A 25,354-nucleotide genomic window follows, 5' to 3' on the forward strand; every position below is an offset into this window, starting at 1 on the left:
AAAAGAAAAATTAGATGCTTCTATTCGTCTTAACAAAATGGAAAATTTATGATAAGATTTTATTTTCATAAGTTCTTAGCTAGGATAATGCAGGATGGCTAGACTTCCATTGATAGTTAGTTTGTAATTAATTATGCTTTGAGGTTCTTTGACATATGGTAAGACATTTTTTTAAGGTACAACTGTGGAAGAATTCAGGAAAAAGAAAAATTAGATGCTTCTATTCGTCTTAACAGTTGTAAAAATTCATGATAAAATACCTGCAGTCAGATCTAATGGAATCTAACAGCCTGAATAAAAACTTGTATAACAGTGATTTTTGTTGACCTTTTTTCTTTAAAGGATCAAAATGTAACTTTTCAGAACTAGCTTCTGGACATTTAGAGATACTGGCTAAACATCTGCAGCTTCAGGTGGGTATGGCACTTAGGTGTTCTGGTCAAGCTTCAAATACTTCAACAAAGTTTTAAGGTCCAATTTGTTAAGACATTGAAGAGATGGTATGACAGATGCTGTAATTGAAGAATCTTTTAGAACTAGTTTTTGTATAAGTGGACTGTAGACTGCTGCCTGTCTAGGTGTATGCCGTCAGGATTAGATGATTGTTGGTGACAAAGCTTGGTGCCACCACTTTTATTACCAACCACTTTTCTCAGTGGTCAAGAAATACTTAAAACAATGAAGAGTTTATCTGTGAATGGTATTCTCCAGGTGTTTTGTAATCACTGCTGTATTGTCCGTGTTTGTGAAATACGAAAGAATCTCTAAACTGCGTTAACAAGTTTCCTCACTACTTATTGCATGAGCTGTGTCGGCAGAGTTGCAGAGACTGTTGCTACAGACTGAAGAAGTTACAACGTGGTATTTCTGGTTGCCCTAAGGCAAATTTAGGATGATTGCAAGTATGTTAATATGAGTCAGATTTTTTTCAGCCTTATACAAAGTTTGTATAGTGAAGCTCATGTCAGGTAGAGCACTGCTCTGAAGAAGAGACTACCTCTTTGGAAAGGTGCTTAGCAGAGGCTACATATAACCATATTGTCTATGAAGCTGGTATCTGCAGGTAAAAAATCATGATTTGCTGTAGGTTTTACTCATTTAGGAAGTGATATCTTTTATTGTTACCTTTTGTGTCATGTTGAGGGGTAGCAGAACTAAAGCATTTGGTCCCACTCAGTTGTTTCCCAGTCAACAAAAATGTTTCCTATTTGAGCATGACAGGATGAAGTGGAAATCTGGGAAAGAATGTTTATTAATAGGAGCAGCAGGAGCTGGTGGATTTAAAAAGAGGTTGAGGGTTGAATGAGAGTTAGTTGCTTAAAGTTTTTAAATCTCTCTTCGTTTTCAGGGAAAATGCTGAATTTTATATGCTGTTAAGTCAGAGACATCAGGAGTAATAAAACTAACTTGCTTAGATCTTTGAAGTTGTTGTAGGGATATCTTTTTTTTTCTTGTTAAGTATTTAGCCGAGAAAAAATGATTAAATTATTTAAAAATAAAGTAGAAAAGATTATATGTTCAGATTATTTTTCACTGATCTCTGGAAGGAATGCAGTGATTTTGCCAATATCAGGCAGAAAAAACAGCTTAGAAATGGAAATGTAATATTTTAGCAGATCTGGCTGAAACTGTTAGGGAAAGTTTAAATAGGAAGAATGTATTTATTCAAATGAGTTTTTGATCAGAATGCCAGAAGGTCTCCTTGGAGTATGAAAAATCTTTCTTTTTGTAACATAGAACTTATGTCTGCACTTACAAGGATTCAAGCATATGCTGAATGTGCTCTAAGTATTTAGCGAGAAAAAATGATTAAATTATTTAAAAATAAAGTAGAAAAGATTATATGTTCAGATTATTTTTCACTGATCTCTGGAAGGAATGCAGTGATTTTGCCAATATCAGGCAGAAAAAACAGCTTAGAAATGGAAATGTAATATTTTAGCAGATCTGGCTGAAACTGTTAGGGAAAGTTTAAATAGGAAGAATGTATTTATTCAAATGAGTTTTTGATCAGAATGCCAGAAGGTCTCCTTGGAGTATGAAAAATCTTTCTTTTTGTAACATAGAACTTATGTCTGCACTTACAAGGATTCAAGCATATGCTGAATGTGCTCTATTTTGGAAGTATGGTGAGCCAGATTTGGTATGAACTGCCAATGGTCTTTTGCCAAGCAAAGAATGGGAGACCAGGGGTTTGACCTTACGGTAAGTGGATCCATCCAGCAAACTTATCAGTGGACCGGATAAGAAGTTCTTTTATATGTGGATTAGGGACCTGTCAAGCTAATTGTTTCATGGTGTGATGGCAACCAACAATTCACAAAAGCTAAATATACTCTTTTCTGAGGAATCTGAAAATGCTTTACAGTCTTAAACTAAGCCTTATTATTCCTTCACTAACAAATCTATGAATAAATTTGTGACCTCTCCTAGTGCCCTCTCAGGCTACAGGGCACGTGGCCAGTGGGCCTGTTGAAGTAATAGCAAGAAGCTAGAGCAATTCAAGCCTAGAGATGGCCAAGAAGCAAAATATTTTATTACCTATAGTGTGTTCCTCTCCCAGTACTGCAGCTCAACGGTTTCTATAGCAGGTATCAGGGTTACTTTTTTGGAGGAGACTGCAGGAACGTTGAAGGTGTACACAGCATCAGGCATCACATTGTGCACAACGTTGTGCATCCTGGAATTTGTCTTGTTTTGGGGGAAGGTAAGTGCTACCTGAGCAGTTATTCGATAGGTGAGCAGTCCTGTATGGCACTCTGTAGCTGCCTTTTGGAGACATTCTTCAGAGAATGAAGATTGCTTTCAAATCCAGCAGTTGCTCCGTCTCCTTCAGTGTGCAACTGATCTTGGAAAATGAATAAATAGAAAGCTGCTGCAATAAATACTGCTTCTGAAATCTAACTCCAGAGCTGTGTCAGGCAGGGATGGGGGAAGGGGAAAGATGAACTTTGCCTTGCTTTTTCTGAAAATTGGATTTGTGTGCTTTAGAAACAGCCAGCAATCTTAAGTAACTGGCTGATGCTCTTCACTAATGAGTGAAGTACAGCGAGCAGCTCCCTTATTGCCAAGAGTGGATGTTACTGGAAATTTGTGACAGAAGGACTGTCTAAGCCCCAAATGTTTTGCTGGGAACACGGTAGGTCTGATGAGCTGTGCCTGAATCTTGAGCAGGATTCGAGGGTATTGCTGGCGGGTGGCCGCAGGGACCAGGCTCCACAGGCTCTGGGACCCCCCTGCAGCTGCTCAGCGACATTCCTGTCAATTTTCCATGCTGCTACTCGAAATGGATCTGACAGGAATGTCTGCTACTACTCTGGTGTGTTTGCTTTTCGAGTCTTTTTTCCAGGGTCTATCCTAGGAAAAAATGTAGGTGCATGCCAACCAACCATTTCTTCTGCCCAGTAACTGGGGGTGCTGTGGGAAACACAGCCGTTTTGTAAGGGCAAAGCTGAAACACATTGCTACAATTTTTTTTTTTTTTTCCTTCTCATAACATTTCAAAAGCTGAAGGGATCAGTGTGTTCTTGTTTGCCTCTTCCTCACCCAAGAGATAATGAAGTGATCTCTACTTTCAGAAGGAGTTGTCCCATCCTTGGTCCAAGATGCTTGGATCCTGGAGCTGAAAGCAGTCTAGGTTGGCAGCAGGTCATCTGTGGTTAGCCCAGTCATTCACAGGGACCACTGGGAGTTGTGTGCCAGCAGTAGATAGAGTATCCCTGCTTTCCTTTTCATCCACGCATACTCCATGGGACTGTTGGGAGAGAGGGAGAGTCCTGTCCTGGTTGACAAGGAAAAGGTGTCGACAGAGGGGATTTGCTCTCCTGTCAGTAGTTTAAACTTTGCCTCACACTCTGCAGAGTTGCTAGGAATCATCCCAAACCCTCTGAAGTGAACACAGAGCCAAATCCTGGTGAGTGGCAGCAGTAGTTCAAGCAATCCAGCTTCCCAGTCTGTATGGGCTTCCATTTGTTGAACCTGTTTTCCATCAGCAGTCTGTGCTGATCACTCTCCCATGCTGGTCAGCTGAAGAGTACGTACAGGACCACTTTTGTTCCCTTAGGGGAGAGCGACTGTGGTGGTGGTTGATGGACTGGAGGTAGTCCAGTGCTAACCATTTCCCATTTTACATGAAAAGGGAATGTAGTATAACTCACAAAGGTGGATATTCTTTGCCAATTTTCTGATCTGCATTTGAACTAGATAATGTCTTCATATTATATAGCATAATGTCAGTCTGCTGAAGACTTAGTGGAAATCTGTTAAAGCTTGCTTACCTGAAGTTTTGTCATCTTGCAGTTGTTTAAAGTGTTTTTAATTACTGTCAGCATTGCCTGTATGCTTGGCTCAATCAGAAGTGAACTGCGCTGTCGTAGAAATTGGTCATGGGACCATCCAGTCCCTTTCCATCCCATTCTTTGTATAATTCTGTGTAGTAATACACTACACTTTTATTGGGCAAAATCATAAATGCCCCAAGTTAAAAGGTACATGCTGCTTCTATTCTATAGCTTAAAAGATCTTACTCTTGGAAAGCTATTCCATCTACGCTTTTTAATTTCAGAATTTTCTTTTCCTGCTGCAGGCAAGCAAAATCCACTGCTCTTTTGCTGCCCGCCCTTTGCACTGGAATGAATGAAGGGTTTCAATTAAATACGTGATATCTTTTAATGTGTCACTTAGCTATGCTGTGCATACTTGGCATGGTGATCTGTTCCTTTCACCTCCTAAATAATGCTGAGGGGGAACCCTGATTTCCTTTCCAAGACTCCCACTTAAAAATTGGCTGTTGTTCTGCATTGCAGGTGGATACATTATTTGCTATCAGCAATAATGCCAGGAGAGACCCATAGTCTCTCCTGGCATTATTGCTGGATCATTCTCTCACTCTGGGGTGCTAAAATTTCTTGTGACCTGGATCTTGCTATGAAAGTGAACAAAAGAAATTCAGAATTTGCAGACTTTTACTCTATAAAGACTAAATTTTGTGTTAATGCTTACTGTAATGTAATATAAGCAAAGGCTTTCAAATGCAAACATCAGAGAAAATTTGATTTCAGCTGTAGCACTAAGTAACCTAGCTATTTGTTTCTCCAGCTCTGCACATATGAGTGCTCCATAGGGAGAAAATTATTACTGAGTTCTCCCAAAATTATTTATCTCTGAGACTCTGCCTTGCAGCATACGTGTTGGGGGCGGGGGGAAATACTTTGATTCTGTTTGACAGTGTTTTGTTGATCTGATGCAGTGTAAAGAAAAGGCTTGAGGCCTCTTATTTTTGGAAGGGTAGTATCTGTATTTACACTGGTGGTGTTACTACACAAAGCTGATTCTGATCACCCCTCCCCATTATTTACTGTGGGGGAAAGAAATCAGATGCAGTCATTTTGTTAAAAAACTGAAAGCCAAGTAAGAAAATTTTAAGGCAATATAAATGCACCACTGTTCCTAAAACAGCAAGACAATGCAAGACTGTGCATTTTTACTTATGGTGCTTGGCACTGCGAAGTACTACATTTGTCCCACATTACTTCGATGTTACTGTTTTCCCTGTTGAAAGAGGACTATAATGTTAAGATGATAGTATAAGTGACAGTGTATAGCTATAACACTGTAATCAGAATGGTGATTCACCAGATTTCTTGAACAGTAATTGGTAATTGATGCTAATGAAGGCGCATGTTATCTTGGATAGTATTTCCTGTATCTGTGCTAATCTGTTCATAACCCTCTCCAAAACACATACCACTACAGCGTGGCCAACATCTCCCTTTATAATTTCCACGTTAACTAGCATAAATTTTTTCTGCACTTCTTAAATATGCATGGCCATGCATATTTTAACACTTTATATTATTAATGCGAGTATTAATGTATTTGGGTAAGAGACTTAGAATGTTAAGTTAAACTCAGCTTTCTTTTCATATTCAGTAATTTGTATTTACATATTTTAGGAAGAAAAGTTGGCCTAGAAGCGTTTTCTGATCTTGAAGCAAGAGTAGAGCAACTTCAAAAGAAAAATGCTCCTAAAAGGAAATCCATGCTTATCTATTTTTAATATCAGGTTGAACTACTTTTAGGATTTAGAGAATACAGCTTGTAAGGGTGGGGTTTTGGGGCTGAGCTAAGCTGGTTTTAGGGCTGGCTGATGTTGAGGAGGTTGCTGTCCCCTGTACCTCCCTGCTGCCAGGGGTTTCTGCTGCACCTGTTGTGTTGACTTGGGCAATTCTGTGGTCCCCAGTGAAACCATTTGGCCTGCTAAACTGGCAAAAAACAAACCCAGAAAAAATGGGATCCAGGCAGGATCGTATATCCAGGAGCAGCAAGTGGCAAAGTGATGCAGAACATACAGGAGCTGGTACCAACTCGCTACCTGTGAAATCTCGCTCAGAGCTGGTCCCTGTGTGGTTTTTCTTCTTTCTCCCCAAGTGATGCTCCTTTATTTGCTTGAAGGTGGTTCTTTTACTTTGTTGTTGCAAAGCACTTGGCTTCCTAATGGAAATACATCAAAATGATGAAATAAGATACATTATTGAATATAAGATGTAAAGGAGGTAAATAAAATGTAATTAATGGCCTTCAGTACTGCCTGTTCATAAAAATAACAGAGCATGGACAGTAAAAAAGAAATACTCATTAACTTAAACACATACTGCTTTCAAATGGCAAATGTCTGTGTCAATGGCGTAAATAGGAACTAAGAAGTAAGGTAGGTGTCTCTCCAGTTCTTTCTGTGGGTATATCTATGTAGCAAGGTGAAGATCTGAAAGCTGTTTTAAAGCACCTGTTTGTGCTTCAGTGCCATTAAGAAGGGCAACTAATAGCTAGCAGCAAGGGTTAGCAGCTCGTGCGAGAGCTATGGAAAGCCTTTGTACTCTTTTCTTCCGCTTCACAGCTGTTGTTGCTCATGTTATCTACGTCCACAGTTTGTAAAGAAACATATGCTGCAGTCATTTGCTGCAAACTCCTGTTCCATCAGGTTCAAGAAGTGCATTTACTGTGGTTTGTACTTTATAGACAGAAGCATATTTGCAGGTACCATGGCGAGGCAGCACTCCTTGTGTGTGTGACAGCTGAAACGAAATGTTTTTTGGGAGGCAGGTGAAATGCGTGGATTGGATTCCCCTCCCACCCCCGCCTCCAAATCAGTGTTATCTGGACCCTGATTTTGCACAATTTTGGAACTGCCTACTTTCTGCTTGACTAGGGATGTTAACGCTAATTAAATTATATATGGCTATTTCTGACCAGGACAAAAACATAATCTTGCCTCATTTGAAGTAATTCTTATGGATTATAATAAATACTGTTTGTTTTTTACAAGGAATGATTTCACACTTGGCAGTGCAGTTACCCTGCTGCCTCTGTATAGAATAAAAACGTATTTCCTATTTCCAATTTTTTATGCTTTTGTTTGTTCTTTCAAAAAAAAAAAAGATTAATGTGAATCACTGGTGTAATTAAACCTACCTTGCAGTGGAAGTAAAAAAAACAAAACAAAAAAAAACCCTTACAGATTTAGTGGGTTGTCAGAGGGAAACTGTTGCCTCTAAATTCTGAAAACATATTTTCATGTGGTAATAGGATTAATATTGTTAGGCTTCCCCCAAGGACAATATCTTAACTATAACTTGCCTGTAAAGTATCTCCTTATCCTAGAGTGAAAAATATTTTCAGGAACATCTTGTAACGGTGTGATTTCCAGCAGCTAAACAATGAGAACGATGGATGTGAGTTTGAGGTTCTCTTTTGGGTTTGGCCACTAACGCGCTTTCTGGCCACAGTGTCCCTCGTGACTGAAAACTTTCAAAATAACTGCAAGCCATGGATTTGGTCCTAAATTCCTCACACCACCGACTGGTAATTTTTTGTATGTCAAAGGATATTGTGTACAGGATTATTTCCCCTCTTAATGGCAGTGTGATCACTCCTATGCTAGAACATGTTCATCAGTGACTAAATAGCAAAGATTAGTGCAGTAAGGTAGTTAAAAGAAGGAAGCAACTAAATCCAGCTAATTTTACTGATTGCATTTAATGCAGATATAGTTTGGTTTTGCACTGTGAAATAAATCTATTCAGGAGGATGTCCTCCTACAAAAACTTCTGTGGAATTTTTAATAGCCACAAGTGGTCACAGCTTTGTTTATACATCTAGTCTGAAAGCTGGAAAATGTTCCTATAATTATGTTTAAAAAAAGGGAGTGTGTAGGGGGAAAGGAAGAGAGAATAGCCTGAGAATATCCGTTGAGGCAAATGTCCTGAGACAATCAGATTTGTTCTCAGAGATGAATGTGTATTATTTTAAAGGCCAGAAGAAACATGTCTACCCATTCTGTGTATGGGCGAGGATAGGTTTGTTTAGTTTTAAGCCTTACATTGTGTAAATATCTTTACACTTGCAAGATGTTTCAATTGCAGCAAAATGAAATTCCATCTAATTGTTCTTTGCTTGGAATAGAAATACTTAAGACCACCAATTTGGGGCTGACACTGAAGAAGGAAAATATTTATCTTTATGAAACCAAAAAATCAGTTGAGCAATGAGAGTCAGGGAGTTGTGTTGCTTCATAAGTGGGGTTACAGAATTAGTGTTTTATCTATTGTTAGATACTGTTAGATGTTTGCTTTCTGCTGACTGTGGATTATTTTACTGTGTCTTCTTGAGAGACTGAACTCTGAAGTCAGCTGAAGTGGTGGAGTGAGATTGCTTTACACCTTGGCCAATGACTGCCGATCGAAAGGCTAATAAGTAAAAAAAAATTTAAACACAGGAGTTTTGGTTCATATAATAACATTGGAGAGCTGGAAAGGAATTAATTTTTGCTACTGAAAAAGATGAAGGTATCGGGGGTATGGACTTGGAAAGTACGAGATTTCTGTCTCCTATTATGGGATTTGCTCCTAATTTTCACTAACCTGTGAGACTTTCTTTGCAAGTTGATTTGCAGTTCTTTATCAATCTGGAAAAAACTTTTTTTTGGTGCCTGCTTGCTCAAAAATGCTTCTTATGTCTTCATAAATGTCAGAGTTCTGGGCTAATGCTCTTGTTTGGATACTGTACTTGGGTTGTCAGTAGTGGAAAATTATTTAACAAAGTGACATCACAACTGCAGGACAATACACTGATTTCTGTGGCAAGCTACAGTTTGCTTGTTGTTTGTTTCTTTTTCTAACACATTTAGAGTAAACAAATCTGTATTAAAAGTGTGTATTCCAATAAGTGTTTGTTTACAGGAAATTCATTTAGGTACATTTAGATCAGTTACAGTAATTGAACAGACATGGGCCAAGTTGGAATATATTAAATTTTTTTCTTTTTTTTTTTCTGTTGGTAGTGGGAGCACTAGTAGTAGCAACACATATGGTGTTGTGTTTTTGTCTCTTACTACTTGGCCAAGAATATAATTTGTACTTTCAACAACTTTATTCCCCTTAAATAAAATATTAGCAGGTATATTGACTTTCTATTTGGTAGTAGCTGAAACTCTGAAGTTTTAGGAAAAGGAAACACTCTCCCTGTAAGCAAAAAGGTTTTCACACAAATTACTTACATTAGAACATTGTCTTTATTTAAAGATTTGAAGATAGCATGAAAGCATGCTGCAGCCGCAGTTTGTTCACTATACTGAAATGCTTTTGTTCTTTCTTAGTATTTAAATGTTCATGCTAACGCCTCCCATCCTGTCTACTTTGTGTTTAGATTGGTGAAAGACAAAAAACTTGGAAATGACTCAGAGAGGACAGCTAGAAAATTTGTCTTAGAGAACAAATACATAATACGTGCTCTGAGCTCTTCTGTGCGGAGGATTATGTGAACACAAGGTTAGAAAAAGCAGAACTGTTCTAGCTGCTGAAGTCAAAAAGGTGGCTTATGGAAGAGGTCTTGCCAGGGTATATCATCACTTGTCATGTATCTGCAATATTTGCTTAGGACTGCAAAGATGTTTTAATGCACTGTTGTTATTTGTTGGCCATTTTTGATCTCCCGTTTGCTTGCCATGAGTCTAACATCAGCCTTGACGCCAAACATCTCAACTGTGGTTTTCAAATTTTTTGAATAAATAAAATGAATATTTTTCTTTTCAAACTGGAAATATTCAGAGTGCTTATTCCATTTTCTAAGAACACCTGGGCACCACAGCTCTATGGGTTTGATTTCCAAAGAAAATTATTTTCAGGCTCTCACTGTGGTCCCTGCATTGCAGGTTGCGTAAGGCACCTCATGCTCAAGTTAGAAGGAATGATTGCCATTTGAGTCTATCACTGAGGAAACATTTTATCTATTTAGTAGGATGTAGGGTTTTTAATGTTTTCTAGGTGTTTTTGAATCATTAGGGATCAATGAAACACAAAGAATAATTGACGTGAAAAACACGGAGTAAATCCTTACTTGTAAGGAAAAGGTTTAACTAATGGTGGGTGCCCTTTTGTGTTAGTGTGTTTTTTGTTTTGTTTTTTTTAGCTGCAGTTGAATATCTTCCACTCTTTCTTTCCTTTCAGGTAAGGTAGGCACATTCTGCAATGTTAATGCTACAAAAGCCTTCATTGAAATACAGAAATATTGTTAAATTTTGTTTTAAGACAGAGAATCGAAACAACAGGGACAATAGACATAAAGTCACGTAGCCTCCTGGAGCAGATACCTTCAGCCTCTGAAGCTGCAGGCTGTAATGCCACATATAGGAACCCTTCTCTTAGGAACCCTTTTTTTTTTTGTGAGTTCATTTTCCCACTGGTAAGTTTTCTCATCAGCATGAACAGCAGCACTGGAGAAGGGAGGTGGTGAGGATATACAACCAATAGAAGGATGAGAATAAGGCAAACATCTTCAGTATCTTGCACACCTGCCAATTTATGGTGATGATAGGACAGTGCACTTAGGAGTCATCCTGAGAAGTCAATCATCCCTCCTCTGTGCTGGTAGTGTGAGTGGAAGTAAAATATTGACTATACCAATAGTTTCTGGAAGCTGAGCAGTACTGTAACCCCCGCTCAGTTGTATCCTGGTTCTTTTATTCTTATCAAAAGATACTGGAATCTTTTGGCTCTGACATTAATACCATTATTTAAAGATGTTGCATTAATGTGCAGTTTTCTTTAAGTGCTGTCTTCTAAGTGCTCTCCAAGTGCAGTATCTTCTTTTCCAGCAGACTTTTCTTGTCTTGCATCTGGCAGATAGATACTTGATGTTATTTTCTAATGCAAAAGGCAGTCTGACTCCATTTAGTTTATTTCCTTTTTGTCTAACAGCATCATTAATTATGCTGTGAGGGTTGTCTTTCTGCTGCAGCTGTGATCAGAGGGAAGGAAAAAACACAGCAGTCAGTCTTTGGGTGCTGTAGGAACAGGATTGGGGTGTTTGATTTCGGTTCTTTGGTGGGTTGCTTAAGCATAGAAAACTGTCACAATTCATGTTGATTCCAAACAGCAATTTCACTTGTTCTAGATATTCCAAACCTGTCCCAAGGAGCTTTCACTGCGTGGTAATGTAAGGGAGAAGAAACTGAAGTACCACTCGCTGATGTTCTGCTTTGGGAAGAGTTTGTGACAGCAGCTAATCCAGAGATTTTGTAACTCAGCTTGAAGAAAAATCAAGCACCATCTATGAATTCTAAATATTTAATGCTTAAAGTTTTATTTTCTATTTGGGTTCTGATTAGTATTTCCAGTTGCCAATGAAGGTGAGAGTTACCAAAATGTCTGCTGTGGCAAAAAGTTAAAAAATGAACTCTTACTGATACCAGTACTGCAAAATTTTAATCTAATTTCATCTACCAATTTAATACTACAAAAATGCTTTAAGGATACTTGAGCATACTTCCTAGCTAAGAGAGTGATTGATTATACACAGTTTGCCTTTTTAATAATCAACATTGGGTAACAGTCTTCATTTTTTATTGTCACTCCTCAGTTAACTAGTTGGAATATTTGTGGTATGTGTATGTACATAGTGTTGCTATAGTCATAAAATCTCTTGAGTTTTGATGGTTTAAGATGTTAGAGTATACACGTAAGACAAAGATGTGATGTAGGCACATGTATTTATAAGGTTTGATGTGAAAAGAATCTTAACGGTATTTGCATGCAAGGGATTTTTAGGAGTGGGTGGATTTCTGATAAGATGAAGGGAAAAAGCAGGTAAACATATTGAAGTCTGGTATTCGTTCAACAGAAGACTGTAATTTCCTAAACTGGAAGTAATTTAATCATGTTTGTATCTGGAGTAGTTAAATGAGATCATTTGCCATAATTACTTCATGTCTAACAAGGTCTGTTGCCATTTGGATTTTATGTTATGATTAGAATCCTAAAAAGAAAGGAGCTTAACCACTGGATGTTGAAACTAATCAATATATTTCATTACTAAGATTTGAACAGAGGCTGTGTTCCAAATGTGGCTTTAAAAATCTCCTGTCAAGCTGAAACTTTGCTTGTGATCCTGTTGCTACAGTCTGTTATGTGTGTATATGTCATAACGAAACAGCTTTGGCCATCCCAAATGACTGCATTTGTTGGTGTTACTGTTGGGACAGAACCATTTAAATATCTTAATAATTATTTTTGTTGTTCCATTTTACTGAGCCAGAAGGAAAAGCTGTTCTATAATTAAGAAGCTATTTCCAAGAAAATGGGTAGCATTAAAACTGTTGTTATAAGATCATTGCAAAGGAGGTGAATATTTGTGGTTGATGTCTAGTGTTGTACAAGTGAGTGAGAGTAATTTCTGTCCAATGAAGTTTCTTGCTAGGGAAAATGTAATTGTTCAGGAAAAGCAGAGGTTTTGTGCAAATAACCTTTCACGTTTGCTGGTTGTCAGGCAGAGACTACAGGGTAGGGGACTGCTGCTAGAGTGAGTGACAGCCATAGCTGTGTACAGAAACACGTTTGCATCTTCAGTAGCAAGTAGTTTTTATCAACAGGGTAACATATTTGTTTTAGCATAGCCAAGGAGAGACCTAAAATTGACTTAAATACTTCAGACTCACTTAAATTATGTTATACAAAAACATAAGTTTGTGATACACTGTGTTAAATAACTGATTCTGACTGTGTATTTATTTGTATATCCTACAGATGGAAAGTATTTGCTGTTAAGGATGTTAGTAGTATTGTACTTACCTGCATCTCTGCTCTATAAAGCAACCAGATGAAGGGGTACTGCTAAAATTCTGATGTTGTCTGAAATGAGTGCCAGGATACAATACACATCTTGGTAATGAGTTGTATATAGCTTTAGCTTTTCTTTGGCTTTTTTCCTTGAAAGATAGTCATGTCTTTTGAATCATAATTAATTTACATGAAGAATTTTGGTCTGTTACTGAAATAAATGGAATGATACCAGACTTGAATTTGGCAATTAAGCTGTAGAGCCAATACCACATATTATATGATAACAAGTTCCCTTTGATTGTCTAGCTTTCTTCTGAAAGATTCTGTCCGTAGTCATTATTTCAATTACCTTCCTTACGATTTTTATAAAGTAGAATTCCAATAAATTAGGTTTGGGTTTTGTCTGACCTGAAAATGATCCCAGCTAAAAAAAAATGCCCTGATGTTTCATGTAAACTTACTTTTCTTAATCAGGTTTATACAGTTTTCTGCGATGAGGTATGTTTGCAAATGCTAAAAGACTACATTTTGCTCTATTCCAGTGCCTGATGACCTCTCCATAGAAGAAAGAGAAGAGCTTTTAAATATTCGTCGCAGGAAAAAAGAACTGATTGATGATATTGAGGTAATTGATTCATCTGTAAAGATCCTTAGAAGACTGCTTCAGTAGATTAAGTTACAGTAAACTGCATCCCTAGGTATGAATTCCAGGTAATGTTTTTAAAAGCACATAAATGGCTTAAGCTAAATCTTACTAATAATGAATGGGATTTATGCATCATTTGTGTGCTTTTAAAAATGCTAACTTCTGTATTTATGTAATGCAATATATGCAATATTACATATATGTACACATTTGATTTGTGTAATCAAGAACTCATTAAACAGCAGATTTGCATACAGGATAGGAGAGAGTGAGAAATCTGGTAAAAAATCTTATACTGAAATTGGTAATGGCAATTTGGTCATGATGCTCTGACATGAGTACACGGGGAGTTCAGATCCGTGTGTTTAACAGTCATTCGGTTGTGGTACAAATCTTTTAAGCTAAATATCTAAGGAAGCCATAAGATTCATCACTTTTCTTCAGGTGACTAGCAAATATTAGAAAATAATTGATCATACTAATATATGATAGATTATTTCAAAAAGTGTTTTAATGTAGGTTAACATATTGTCCTTCCTTCTTTTGGCAGAGATTAAAATTTGAAATTGCTGAGGTTATGACAGAAATTGATAATCTTAACAGTGTAGAAGAAAGGTAAGTAATGCTAACATACGGACATGATTCAGTAAGACCTTGGAACAGGTCTTCCAGGAATAGCAAATAAAAATAGTTTTATCATGCTAAACAAACATTGGATCACCTTTACTCAGTCTGTTATAAAGTCTCTAAAGCCTGACTTTATCCTGTTTAGGTGTGTCATTCATTTGGATAGAGAATGTGTTGGATAGAGAATGTAATATTTTAGACTGTCCAATTGATAATGATACAGTTCTCTGAAGCTGCAATCACTTGAAAGAATTGAAAATAGTAACATAATTTTCCCCCTTATAAAAAGTGAATGTCTTGTTTTTGCAATAGAAAATACAAAGTAGCCAAAATACAAATTAAAAGAAGCTCATCCGGAAGTTTTTGTTTTTGTAAAAGAGCAACTGATAACTGCTTGTTGTTTCTTCTTTTTCTCCATGTGTAGCAAAACTACACAAAGAAATAAGCAAATAGCCATGGGAAGGAAGAAATTCAACATGGACCCTAAGAAGGTAGAGAATTTTTGTTTTCCACTTGTCAGGAATCAAGTTCCTGCTTGTAATGTGATCTATGACAAATACAGTCATGTTTTCTTAACAAAACATTTCTGATAATATAAGTTCACAGGCCTTATTTGTATATCCTGTAACATACTGAGCAGAGGGTTAAATTAGAAGCAGTCATCTAGTCATTTGCCAGTCATGTGTGCTTTTTTCGCTTAAGCAAACCTTTTTTGATAATGGAGGTTATTTATCAACGATCAAATATGCTAGGTATTGATTGAGCTGGCTTGCAGAAAGATTATTTGTTCCTGATAGAGGTGTTCTATGTTGATAAGTCAAATATAATTCTAAAAATATTTTGATGTTTGGTTATAAGTGAGGCTATACTTTTTTTTTTATGCCCTCCTATTTTTGTTTCTTCCAGAATACCTTTTAACATGTTTTTTAATTTGTTCTCATCTGGCTTGCAAAAGATTATTTGTTCCTGATAGAGGTGTTCTATGTTGATATGTCAAATATAATTCTAAAAATATTTTGATGTTTGGTTATAAGTGAGGCTATACTTTTTTTTTTATGCCCTCCTATTTTTGTTTCTTCCAGAATACCTTTTAACATGTTTTTTAATTTGTTCTCATATAGACTTTCATATTTGCATATCTAAATTCTGTTTGTGAAAAAGGCATGTATGAACATTTGTATACATAAAACCATATGTATGTGTACCTATATGACTTTTACAAACACTTGCTGATAGAAAGTTGGTTACCAATTTTTAGAAGTCTACCGTGTATTTAGCCAAGAAGTAAAGTAGTTCATTTCTCTGCGGTGCCTCTACTTTTCTTAAATAATTGTTAATTTTCTGGAAAATTCAGGTCCCTGCACATGCTCTTACAGACCTCCCCCGATATATTTAAAAGAGCTGCTTTGACATATTTGACCTTTTAGCCTTTACTTTTCATTTTACATCTTCCTTGCTTTGTTTTACTGCCTTCTGTTGTTTGTAATTGAGATTCCATTTTGAATTTGTGAAGAGTCTTCTTTAAGGTCTTTTTGGAAATTGTTTAGCATCTGTTTTTCTGTGTTAGTTCTTGACATGTTTTCTTTCCAGTTGTATTGAATTCTGTTAGTTTTGGTGGCTTTTCTGTAATGTTCCGAGTACAGTGATGGCTGCTGCTATTCAGACTGTTTTCAGTTTACCAGAAACACTCAAGTACTTAGAGATATAGAACCATTTTTAAGCTACTGACCATGTATTTTATTTTTATTTTCCATTTTGGTGACTGTCTAACTTCAGTTCTGTTGAGCGCAGAATACCCCCAAATATCCCGATAGTTTGCTGTCGTCTTCCAGCTCTTTCACATCCTGGAAGTTTGTGGCAAAGTCACAGGATGATGTCAGATACTTTCATTCCAATGTTAACTATTTTTTTGTTACTGTTCTTGTTGGGTGACATTATTTCTATAAATAGATGCTGTGGCCGCATTGCTACTGTAACATAATTTAAATGTGGTAAACAGACTTACAGTAGTAATTTCTTAATAATGTCTATGAACCAGTGGTGGCCGGCAGTAGCTGGCCGCTCTGAAGCTAGATCATCTTGTTTGCAGCTGCTACTTTAAATTACAGGCAGCTAAAATATATGTCCTTCTAATGTTGAGAGAATTAACTTGGGGTCATTGCGGAAAGGATGTTTTTCATTCATAAATGGGAGGGAAGATGGTCTCTGGAGTTGGAATGTGAAAGAACTGAGGTAATAATACATGCGCAGAATCCCCCAAGTTTTCTTCTTTAAAACCAAATAACAGAGTTCTAATGTTTTCATATTAGCAGGAACACAGTGAGGTAATTTTCTTCTACCATTTTTATTTGAAGAGCTTTACATTTTCTAGTGTGTAACCTATATGTAGAGCAATTCTGCCTGCCCCCACCCTGAAAATCCTCATTCAAAATAGCTGTGTTTAACGCAGTTACGTGATGTAATATCATGTATCTTGCTGTTTGGATTTGGTTAGCTAGTGTGGGAAGGGCTATAATGGTAAAGTTTGTAAAACACTTCAAGAATCCCTGTGCAGAGGACATAAAGCTGTGCTTGAAATTCGCAGCACTGGAAGTCAGTACTGCCTGTGTTGGGCCCAGAAAATGAATTCTTTCTGACAAAGGCAGGGTTTAAATAACTGCAAAATTTGTAATTACGTTACTGTAAAAGCTATGAAATTCAGAGCATATTTCATTGCACTGACTTAAAAAAAAATCTATGCAATATTTGTATTGAATATTGAACATTTCTGTAGCCATGAATTTTGTGTGGGGAGGTCAAACTAGTACAGCTGTCTTCCATCTCCTATCAGACCACAGAAAGAAAATTTGCATCCAGACAAAAGATAGCATAGGAGCTGACGGGGATTTGGCTGACCTATTTTACCATTTATTCCAGACGCTGGAGTAGTTGTGCCAGACAGATTCCTTTTCCTGTCTATTTGACTTCTGGTTCTTTAACATCTTAAGAATAAAAAAAAAACAGGGAAAAAAAATCCAGAAAAAGGAAAATTAAATTGATTTTTGTAGTATGTTAAAGTATCTGCTTCTGTGCGCAGAAATTTGTTTTCCATGCTTCTAGCCACGTCCATTATCTTATTCAGTAACTTGTACAACTTCTTAAAAACTGTTCTGGTCAGTCTATTTACACTAAGCGTGAATAATATGGTCTAGGTGTTAAACAGGGGAATCTGCAACTGCTATTTCTGATGTCCGTTAGAAGGAAGGTTCTCTGTCGGTTGACAGCTGAGAAAGCTTTTTGAATAACTTGGTATGGGAAAAAACGTGTTTCATAGTCAAATGAATTTTTTGTACAGTTATCAAATAAGCTTTGATGGGATCATTTTGAGGAAAGCTCAGCTATTTCTCCTTCAAGATAAAATGGATATATTCTTTGCAACAAAATCATGTCTGTTCTGAAATGACTTATCAAAATATTAAGTTGTCAGAGTCAGAATACCAGCCTGCCATTGAAATTAAGTTTTCAGATGATGATAAAATTGTTTTGAGAGAATTGCATTCCAGACTTTTTTTAAAAGCTTCAAGCCTTATAACATCACAGTTCATTTTCTTTGTTAAATTAGGTCACAAAATTGACTTTTTTTGTCAGGCAGGTAATAATTTCATTATAAAAAAACCAGAATCAACCAAACAGAAGGATAATTACTTTTGTTGAATGTTAATGCAGGGCCTTGTATGCTATATCAAAAAATAATGGAAGTTTTCCCAGTTGTAATGAAATAAAAAAGAAATATATTCCATTTGCAGAGATTGAAAAACTTCTAATATTTCTGAAATTATGAAATATTCTAGTAGAAAAGATTTTGAATAATTTATTAAGCTCTTCTGTACATATTTGGAATCCAAGACATTAAGGTTACTTACAGCTGCCATTCCTACTTTTTACTAGCATGCTGTTAACAATTTTATGAAATCAGCAGGAATAGCAACATCTTTGTTGGGGGGTGTGGGGAAAAAGAGTGCTCTCTCTTCATGACCTGCTGAGTGTTGGAATAACATCCCTTCCATCCTTTACGTAATCTTTATATAACTCTTAGTCTCCTTTCTTTACCGCTTTGCAGAAAGTTCTCTGGGCATCCCTAGAGTGTGCCAGTTATAGGGCCAGTAATTTATGGAGGCATAGGAGTCCAGGGGCTTGATCAAGTACCCACTGAGGGACAGGGTAAGACTCTCCTCCTGGCTTTGATAGAAGCTTCGTGGTAGAAGCTTGACTGGTTCGTGAACAGTCCTTTGTGAATAGTCTAGTTCAAGTCCTTTGTGAATAGTTTAGTTCCAGCACAACCAGAAGTCACTGAGAATCCCAGTGTCAGCATAAACTCTTTTAAACCGGTTTCAGTATCTTCAGCTGCGACTTCGACTGCAAGTAGTGGCTTGATGTATTGGGTTGCAGTTTGTAGATTGTAACAGATGCTCTGTTCTGTCGTGGTGGTAATTAAGTTGTTCCTACGTACCTCTTAATTATATGATTTTACAGATTATGTCTCTGCAGACATTTATGCAATGTTGCGAACAGGCCAAATCACACATTAACTCCAAAGAGCAACATGGAATCATTATTCAATTAATGTTTGATATTTCTGTTGTTGAGGGATTCAAACTGCCACCTAGTACTTCTAGCCTTAAAAATGTATTCTTATTTTAATCTTTAAACCAGTACTAAATATTGCTTATCTAACTGAAAAACATTTGTTTACCATTTCATTTAAAAAAAAAAAATCTGTAGGCTAATGTAATTCTTAATGTGCTATGTATATGTCTGTGTCAGTATATTAATACCAAATGTTATAAGCACTATTTACATAAATGCTTATGGAAGAAAACATAACATTCCTTTTCCTCTGGAATTGCTCTTCTTAGGGAATACAGTTTCTGATAGAAAATGACCTCCTGCAGAACACTGCAGAAGACATTGCACAGTTCCTTTATAAAGGAGAAGGATTAAATAAAACAGTAATTGGAGATTACCTCGGTGAAAGGTAAAATAAAAATACTGAAACTTTGTTCTTGAGTTTACAAAGCATACTTATGGGTTTTGGTAGTTACCCTCCCCTCCGCAGGCTGCATGAGTGAGCTACTCTACTACTCTGAGATCTAAAAAAGCTACAGTGGGCAAGTAAAACTATTTACGGTATTGTCATAGTTTTTTTTTTCCTGTTAGGTTGTTGTTCTTTTTAAATGGGTACATTGTGGAACAATATTTAATTTGTTGTAACTTACTATTTTGAGAAAATACCCTTAAATTTGGCTATAGTGCAGAATTCAATGCCATGAGCATTTGGAATGTCTGAGTTGTATTGCAACAGTTCCAATAACTCTTGATACTGTGCCCAGGCAAGGAGTGATTTACAATCGCTAATAATTTGATAGTAAAGAAATTACTTTTTAAAGTGGGTAGTTCCTGGGACAATAGTTATAAGCAGGTTTTAGTGTTGTGTTCTTCCCTGCACGCAGACTTCCCATTAGTAAGTAGCCATCTCAAACGGCAGCTGCGCAGTATCTTTATCAATCCTAGTACAATAAACATGCAGCATGCGTATTTATGCAAACTATTGCAAAACACCGTCAAAATGCAAATTACTTCCATTGCTGTGCAACCCAGGAATTGATTTCAAAAAAGGCAGCAGAAAGACAGAAGTGAAGAGTGGGTTGGAGTACGTGTATCTACGTGCTTGCACATGCTCCGGTTCAGATTCCAGTTATGGAGTTTTAAAAGTTGACTCATTTAGGATATACTGCTGTAGCAATATGTTCTGGCAGATCCCTTTTGAGGCACCCGTAATCTCTTTACAGCATCAACAGCTTAGTTTGTGCTCAGCAATTTCCTCTTGACTTTAATAGGTTTACTGAAAGTTTTTACTGTAATATGTGTATTTTGAAAATAGATCTTCGCTCTGAAGTTTCTGTGCAGTATATGTAGACATTTCAACAATTTTTATACAACAGCATTATGTTGTTTCTCTTGAATATTTGGGCAATCAGTATTATAAAATCACTTTTTATGGGTTCACAGTTAAAATTAAAAAACTTATTGCTCGTTCTCTTGCATCCCTGGCAGGGATGCTGCTGGGCAGCACTGTGGTCTAATCTGAAAATACAGGGCAACCTTTCTTAATATTGAGTATGTATACAGATAAATATGCAGTTCAATTATGTCTTCTGAATTTTTCAAGACTTAAATACAGACAAATGTAGTGGTCATACTGAATAGCAAATTTGATCAGGAAATTTTGTATAAATCTGTCAACTGGATAATAAAATCTTAGGAGTGAAAAAAAAAACCCCATACTGCTCCTATTTTGCCACAAGGCAGAAGCAACCTATCCATTTTAAGGAGCAGTTGAAGTCAAAAAGAAATTTAATTTTTTTTTTTTTTTCCTTAAAAGGAGCTTTTATTCAATGTATCCAGTCAATCTACTTTAATTGTTTTTTGCATGTTTTTTCATTTCTGTGAAGGGTGTAATATTAAGATGGTAATGGGAAAGCAAATGGTATTCTATTTTTTTTTTTTTTTTCACTTACATGAATTAGTAAGGGGGGGTGGAGGTGAAGAGATTACAATCCGATTTTCAGGAATGTGTATGGAAATTTCAAGGTAGTCAGATCTGGAATGGGGAATTGGTTCATCATACGCCTTTGAACTGCAACATTAATTTCCTAGAATCTTAATAATTTTTATTTATGTTCCTCTGAAAACAATGTATTAGGCCTTTAGGTCCTGGGGTAAAATAAATACCCTGGGATAAAATAAAATGTGACAATTGAGGTGGTCTTAAGCTGCTAGTTTTGCTTTTGTGACTACCTCAGAAACAGGCTATTAAGTGATTTGTGCCATGCAAATGGCAGTGCATATTATAGATTAGTTTTTATTGAGTTATGTACTATCTTTTATCAAGGCATTTGGAGTCTGAGGACATTCTCTTGTACTTTGCCACTCCCTCTCAGGGGCCCATCATGAATTACTTCTGCATTCTAGCTAAATATAGCTGAAGATGAGACCAGGATAATCAACAGAATGAAATATTTGTGTAACATTCTGCCATAGAGAGAGATATTTTAAATTATTGACTTTTATAGTGTTACAGCACTTGGCAAATGAAAAAAGTGAATGGTAAAATGGAACAAGATAGTATCTAAAAATGTACAATAAATAAGGGATGAATTACATCTTGTAAAAGATTTAAGATTTCTTTATATGTGGGTAAGTCTTCAATTATTTTTTTAAATGGCTTCCTAGACCTTTCATGATAATTTGGCTTGTGTCTTTGGAGTTGTACCCAGCACAAGTATCACTATTAATCCAGTCTACATTAGAACCTAGAAGAGCAAAAATTAGAGTATAAGGCTAGTATTTGTTGTGGATTACTGCAGCTTTATGTACATATAAGCAAAATCAATATGTGGCTTCGAGTAACAAAGTACTTCTATTGAGTACTCTCTTTTATTATACTATTATGCCACTTTATTTCGCTGCACTGGAAAGTAGTCACACATTGGAATTGTGCATTATTAAATTTCATGAGAATTGCTTCATTTTGCTTGACAGAGCTGATGTGTTTTTCTGTAAACAATATGGGGACATCCTGATGAATGAATAGTTCATTTTAAGGTATTTACTCATGACTGTTACAGGTTAGTCTGACTATGCAGTTAGTCAGTAATGCAATAGATAATTCTTGATGGGTGCACACCTTTCTATTTTCGGGTGGAGGCTGATATGCAACATTCTGTCTTGGTGATGTATTTAAAGCACACCCTGAGGATTATAAACCTTTACGCTTCTGGCATATGAACTCAGTGATGGTGGAGGCTAAATTCTGTCTTCATCCAAACAATTTTGTGTTCATTAATGTTTAAGTGTTATTTTTGGATTTAAACACCTTTGCATCAAACAAAGCATAATTTGGCTCATGATTTACATAGCAATATAAAAGATAGGTGAGAGGAAGCCCGTTCAAAACCTATTCTGATTTTAGTAAACTTTCATTGTAATGCTTTCTGAGAATGGAGCAAGAATATACTATGTACTAAGTAGCTCTTTTAAAAAGCTGTTCTTTTTCTTAGGTACAATCATTTGAAGCATTTCTGTTCCTCATCTTTGCACATAAATTAATATACTGCTTTAATATTTTCTGCTCTTAGAGGAAAAAATGGGATAGTTTGTGTTGTATGGCTAAAGAAATTAATCTTACATTAACCGTTGTTTTAAGAGATCATGACACAATTTCTGCAAAAGACTTTTTACTGGATAAATTTATCGGGTATCATCCCATATCAAGGCAGGTGCAGTAATAATAAATGTGAAGCAAAGAAGGCAGGCCATTTTCAGGTCATTTAAATAAGCAGTGCTAAAATCAGTTCAAGTGTACCTACCTTTCCAATGCCAGCAAAAATGGGCAAAATACTAGTGTTAGGTATTAAAATACCTCTCAAATAAATGTGTAAACTATTTCTGATGACTTGATTTGATCAGTATGATCATTTATTTCCTTGTTTATTCTCAGAAGCAAATAGAGATAACTAACAAGCCTTTAAAGTTCAGAATTGTAATTGTCTATTTCCATTTTTGTCTTTCATAGAGATGAATTTAATATTAAAGTTCTTCAGGCTTTTGTTGAACTCCATGAGTTCGCTGATCTCAATCTTGTACAAGCCTTAAGGTGAGTAAATTCTTTCTTTTTTTGACCTGAGCTTCCTTTATCAAATTGCATGTTCATATGAGTCACTGTGTTGATTTATTTGTCAGAAAGCTGATCTACAGCTCAGCACAATTATACACATTACTGTGCAAGTTAGCAGAGACAGCTCTGTTTTAACTGTTCCAATTGCTTGTGTGTGCTGCCTTTGAAGGTGAAAACTTTTAATTGTTTCAGACAAATACAAACAACTAAAACATAGCCGTAACTCTTTGGTGTAGCTGCCATATATGGACATTTGAAGATCTGTTTTATATCTTAGCACAGAGATAGGTAAAAACCAACCAAACAATTTTCTTTGCTGCCATCTTCTTTCTCCTTTCCTTCCATCTCAACTTGTTCCTCTGGGCGGGGAAAGGGGGGGAATCCCACTGACCATAATCAGTGATTGTGTTCAATTGCAAAGAGGTAAACTTTGAATCAAATAATTTCCTTCTACTTTCCTCAGAGTTTCCCACTTGTCATGTGAAACAAAGTGTAATATCTTAGCATACTTTTTTCCCTTGCTGAGTTAACCATTTACTTGATTTCTCTGGGATGCCAGCATACAGTGATCTTGTGAAGTCCCTTCTCGTCTTGGTGGAAATCCGTAATAGATCTAGCAAATTAAGTTGATTTAGACAGTTCTGCCCGTTCCGTTGCCACAAGTTACACCCTCCTGACACCAGATAAATTGAAATGTCCATGTGATCTTTGTCTCTGGTGCAGTGCCTTGTGATGTGGAGTCAGAACAGCTTTGCTATGGTTGAGTGATGTGGTGATGATAGCTTGAGCTAAGGAAGCTTTTTCTCTGGCTGCTGAAGCTTGTCTGGGAGGCTTCATATTCCTATCTCTTACCCAATTTAATGTTAGGTTTGACTTTATTCTTCCTTAGCAGCTGCTACTATTAAATGTTTGTATTTTGGTAGCTTACAAAATTCGTGATCTGGGTTGGAACCTTGCATGAGGTGAGTAAAAGACAGTATATAGAGCTGACAAACTAAAGATGGCCTGCGACACTTTAATATAATGTCCTAAAAAGAAAACTGATGAAGACAGGAATAAATGGTTATTATATTGGCACCCAGTGTACAGGGAATATCGAGAACTTGTTTTGCATGGCAGAGCATGTAACTTTGCTGGTTTAGATCCTGTTTTAGTTTAGATAATTATTTTGCTAAGAAAGAAAAGAATAAGTGATTAAATTCATTGGAGCTTTTTAGTGCCACAGTGTGCCAAAAGTAAATTTGTGAAGACTTCTGTCCTGTATGCATTCCAGTGTACCTATATGTAGAAATAGTAAGCTATGAATGTAAAAACTCTGTCAGTTCATGCTGCTAAACAGGAGCACAGATCTCCTGCGTATATTACAAAATTACTGAGGTTATATCATGAGTCTTTATTTTTAAGATCTGGGTCTGATTCTTGTAGGGTGAACTTACACTAGACAGGCAGCACCTCTCTAAGCACTGGGTTTTTTCTTGTTGCTGTTACTATTTTTTAAACGTTTGAGGAGTTCAAGTAAAGATGTTAAGGGTTTTCGTATTCCTTGCTTCTCTCCCCTACCAGAAATATTTTATGTAATGTGTCTTTTTACAGTGTAAGTAAAGTCTAACTGAGTGTTTATTGCTTTTAGTAGCCAGGAAACCCAGGGAGGATTGAACTGATTGTTTCCCCATAGCATTCTCATGGCAAAAATGGGATGCATACAGAAAATTGTTTACTAGTCTGGAAAAAAGAGAGAGTCTCAGAATATGAACTGCCATATTATCTTGCCTGATAGCATGCAGTGTTGCTGGCTGAATTACTGGGCTAGCCATCTGTGCATGTTGCTTTATAATAGCTCCTGACTTGTGTGTTGAGAGATTGAGAACGTATTTCTAGGACATTTTGTATAGACATTGCTGATTTTTTGTTTTGTTTTGTTTGTTTTTGTTTCTGATAATTAGTAATATATGCTTAATATATAAATATTGGAATGAGTCTAACAACTATTCTTCCCTTCTGTAGGCAGTTTCTGTGGAGCTTCAGACTCCCAGGAGAGGCTCAAAAAATTGATCGTATGATGGAGGCTTTTGCTTCACGCTATTGCCTTTGTAACCCAGGAGTCTTCCAGTCTACAGGTTAGTCACAGGAAAAAATAGGAGTTCTTAAGTTTTTTTTTTTTTTTTTGGATCATACATGTTCTTCTACATCTGATGCAAGGAGGTGATGGCCAGTTTGGAAGTTCAGGATAAAATAATACGTGAAATGAGAAAT

General features: G+C 36.5%; 2 protein-coding genes across 2 annotated transcripts in view; one reads left to right on the forward strand and one right to left on the reverse strand.

Moving 5' to 3' along the window:
- The window catches only part of LOC103904970 (thrombospondin type-1 domain-containing protein 7A), a 79,632-nt gene extending 72,590 nt beyond the window's left edge, over positions 1-7,042 (reverse strand). The window contains exons 1-2 of the mRNA XM_009286537.1: positions 6,999-7,042; positions 6,374-6,492 (exon numbers count right to left, since the gene is read on the reverse strand). Coding sequence (XP_009284812.1) covers positions 6,374-6,492; positions 6,999-7,042 — 163 coding nt within the window. The remainder of the gene's footprint in view (positions 1-6,373; positions 6,493-6,998) is intronic.
- Positions 7,043-8,854: 1,812 nt separating this feature from the next.
- Positions 8,855-25,354, forward strand: part of CYTH3 (cytohesin 3) — a 28,819-nt gene continuing 12,319 nt past the window's right edge. Inside the window, exons 1-8 of the mRNA XM_009286538.1 lie at positions 8,855-8,867; positions 10,465-10,502; positions 13,633-13,737; positions 14,309-14,373; positions 14,810-14,876; positions 19,281-19,399; positions 23,000-23,080; positions 25,106-25,218. Coding sequence (XP_009284813.1) covers positions 8,855-8,867; positions 10,465-10,502; positions 13,633-13,737; positions 14,309-14,373; positions 14,810-14,876; positions 19,281-19,399; positions 23,000-23,080; positions 25,106-25,218 — 601 coding nt within the window. The remainder of the gene's footprint in view (positions 8,868-10,464; positions 10,503-13,632; positions 13,738-14,308; positions 14,374-14,809; positions 14,877-19,280; positions 19,400-22,999; positions 23,081-25,105; positions 25,219-25,354) is intronic.

Source organism: Aptenodytes forsteri, unplaced genomic scaffold, assembly GCF_000699145.1.
Source record: "Aptenodytes forsteri isolate BGI_AS27 unplaced genomic scaffold, ASM69914v1 Scaffold55, whole genome shotgun sequence".
Lineage (NCBI taxonomy): Eukaryota > Metazoa > Chordata > Aves > Sphenisciformes > Spheniscidae > Aptenodytes > Aptenodytes forsteri.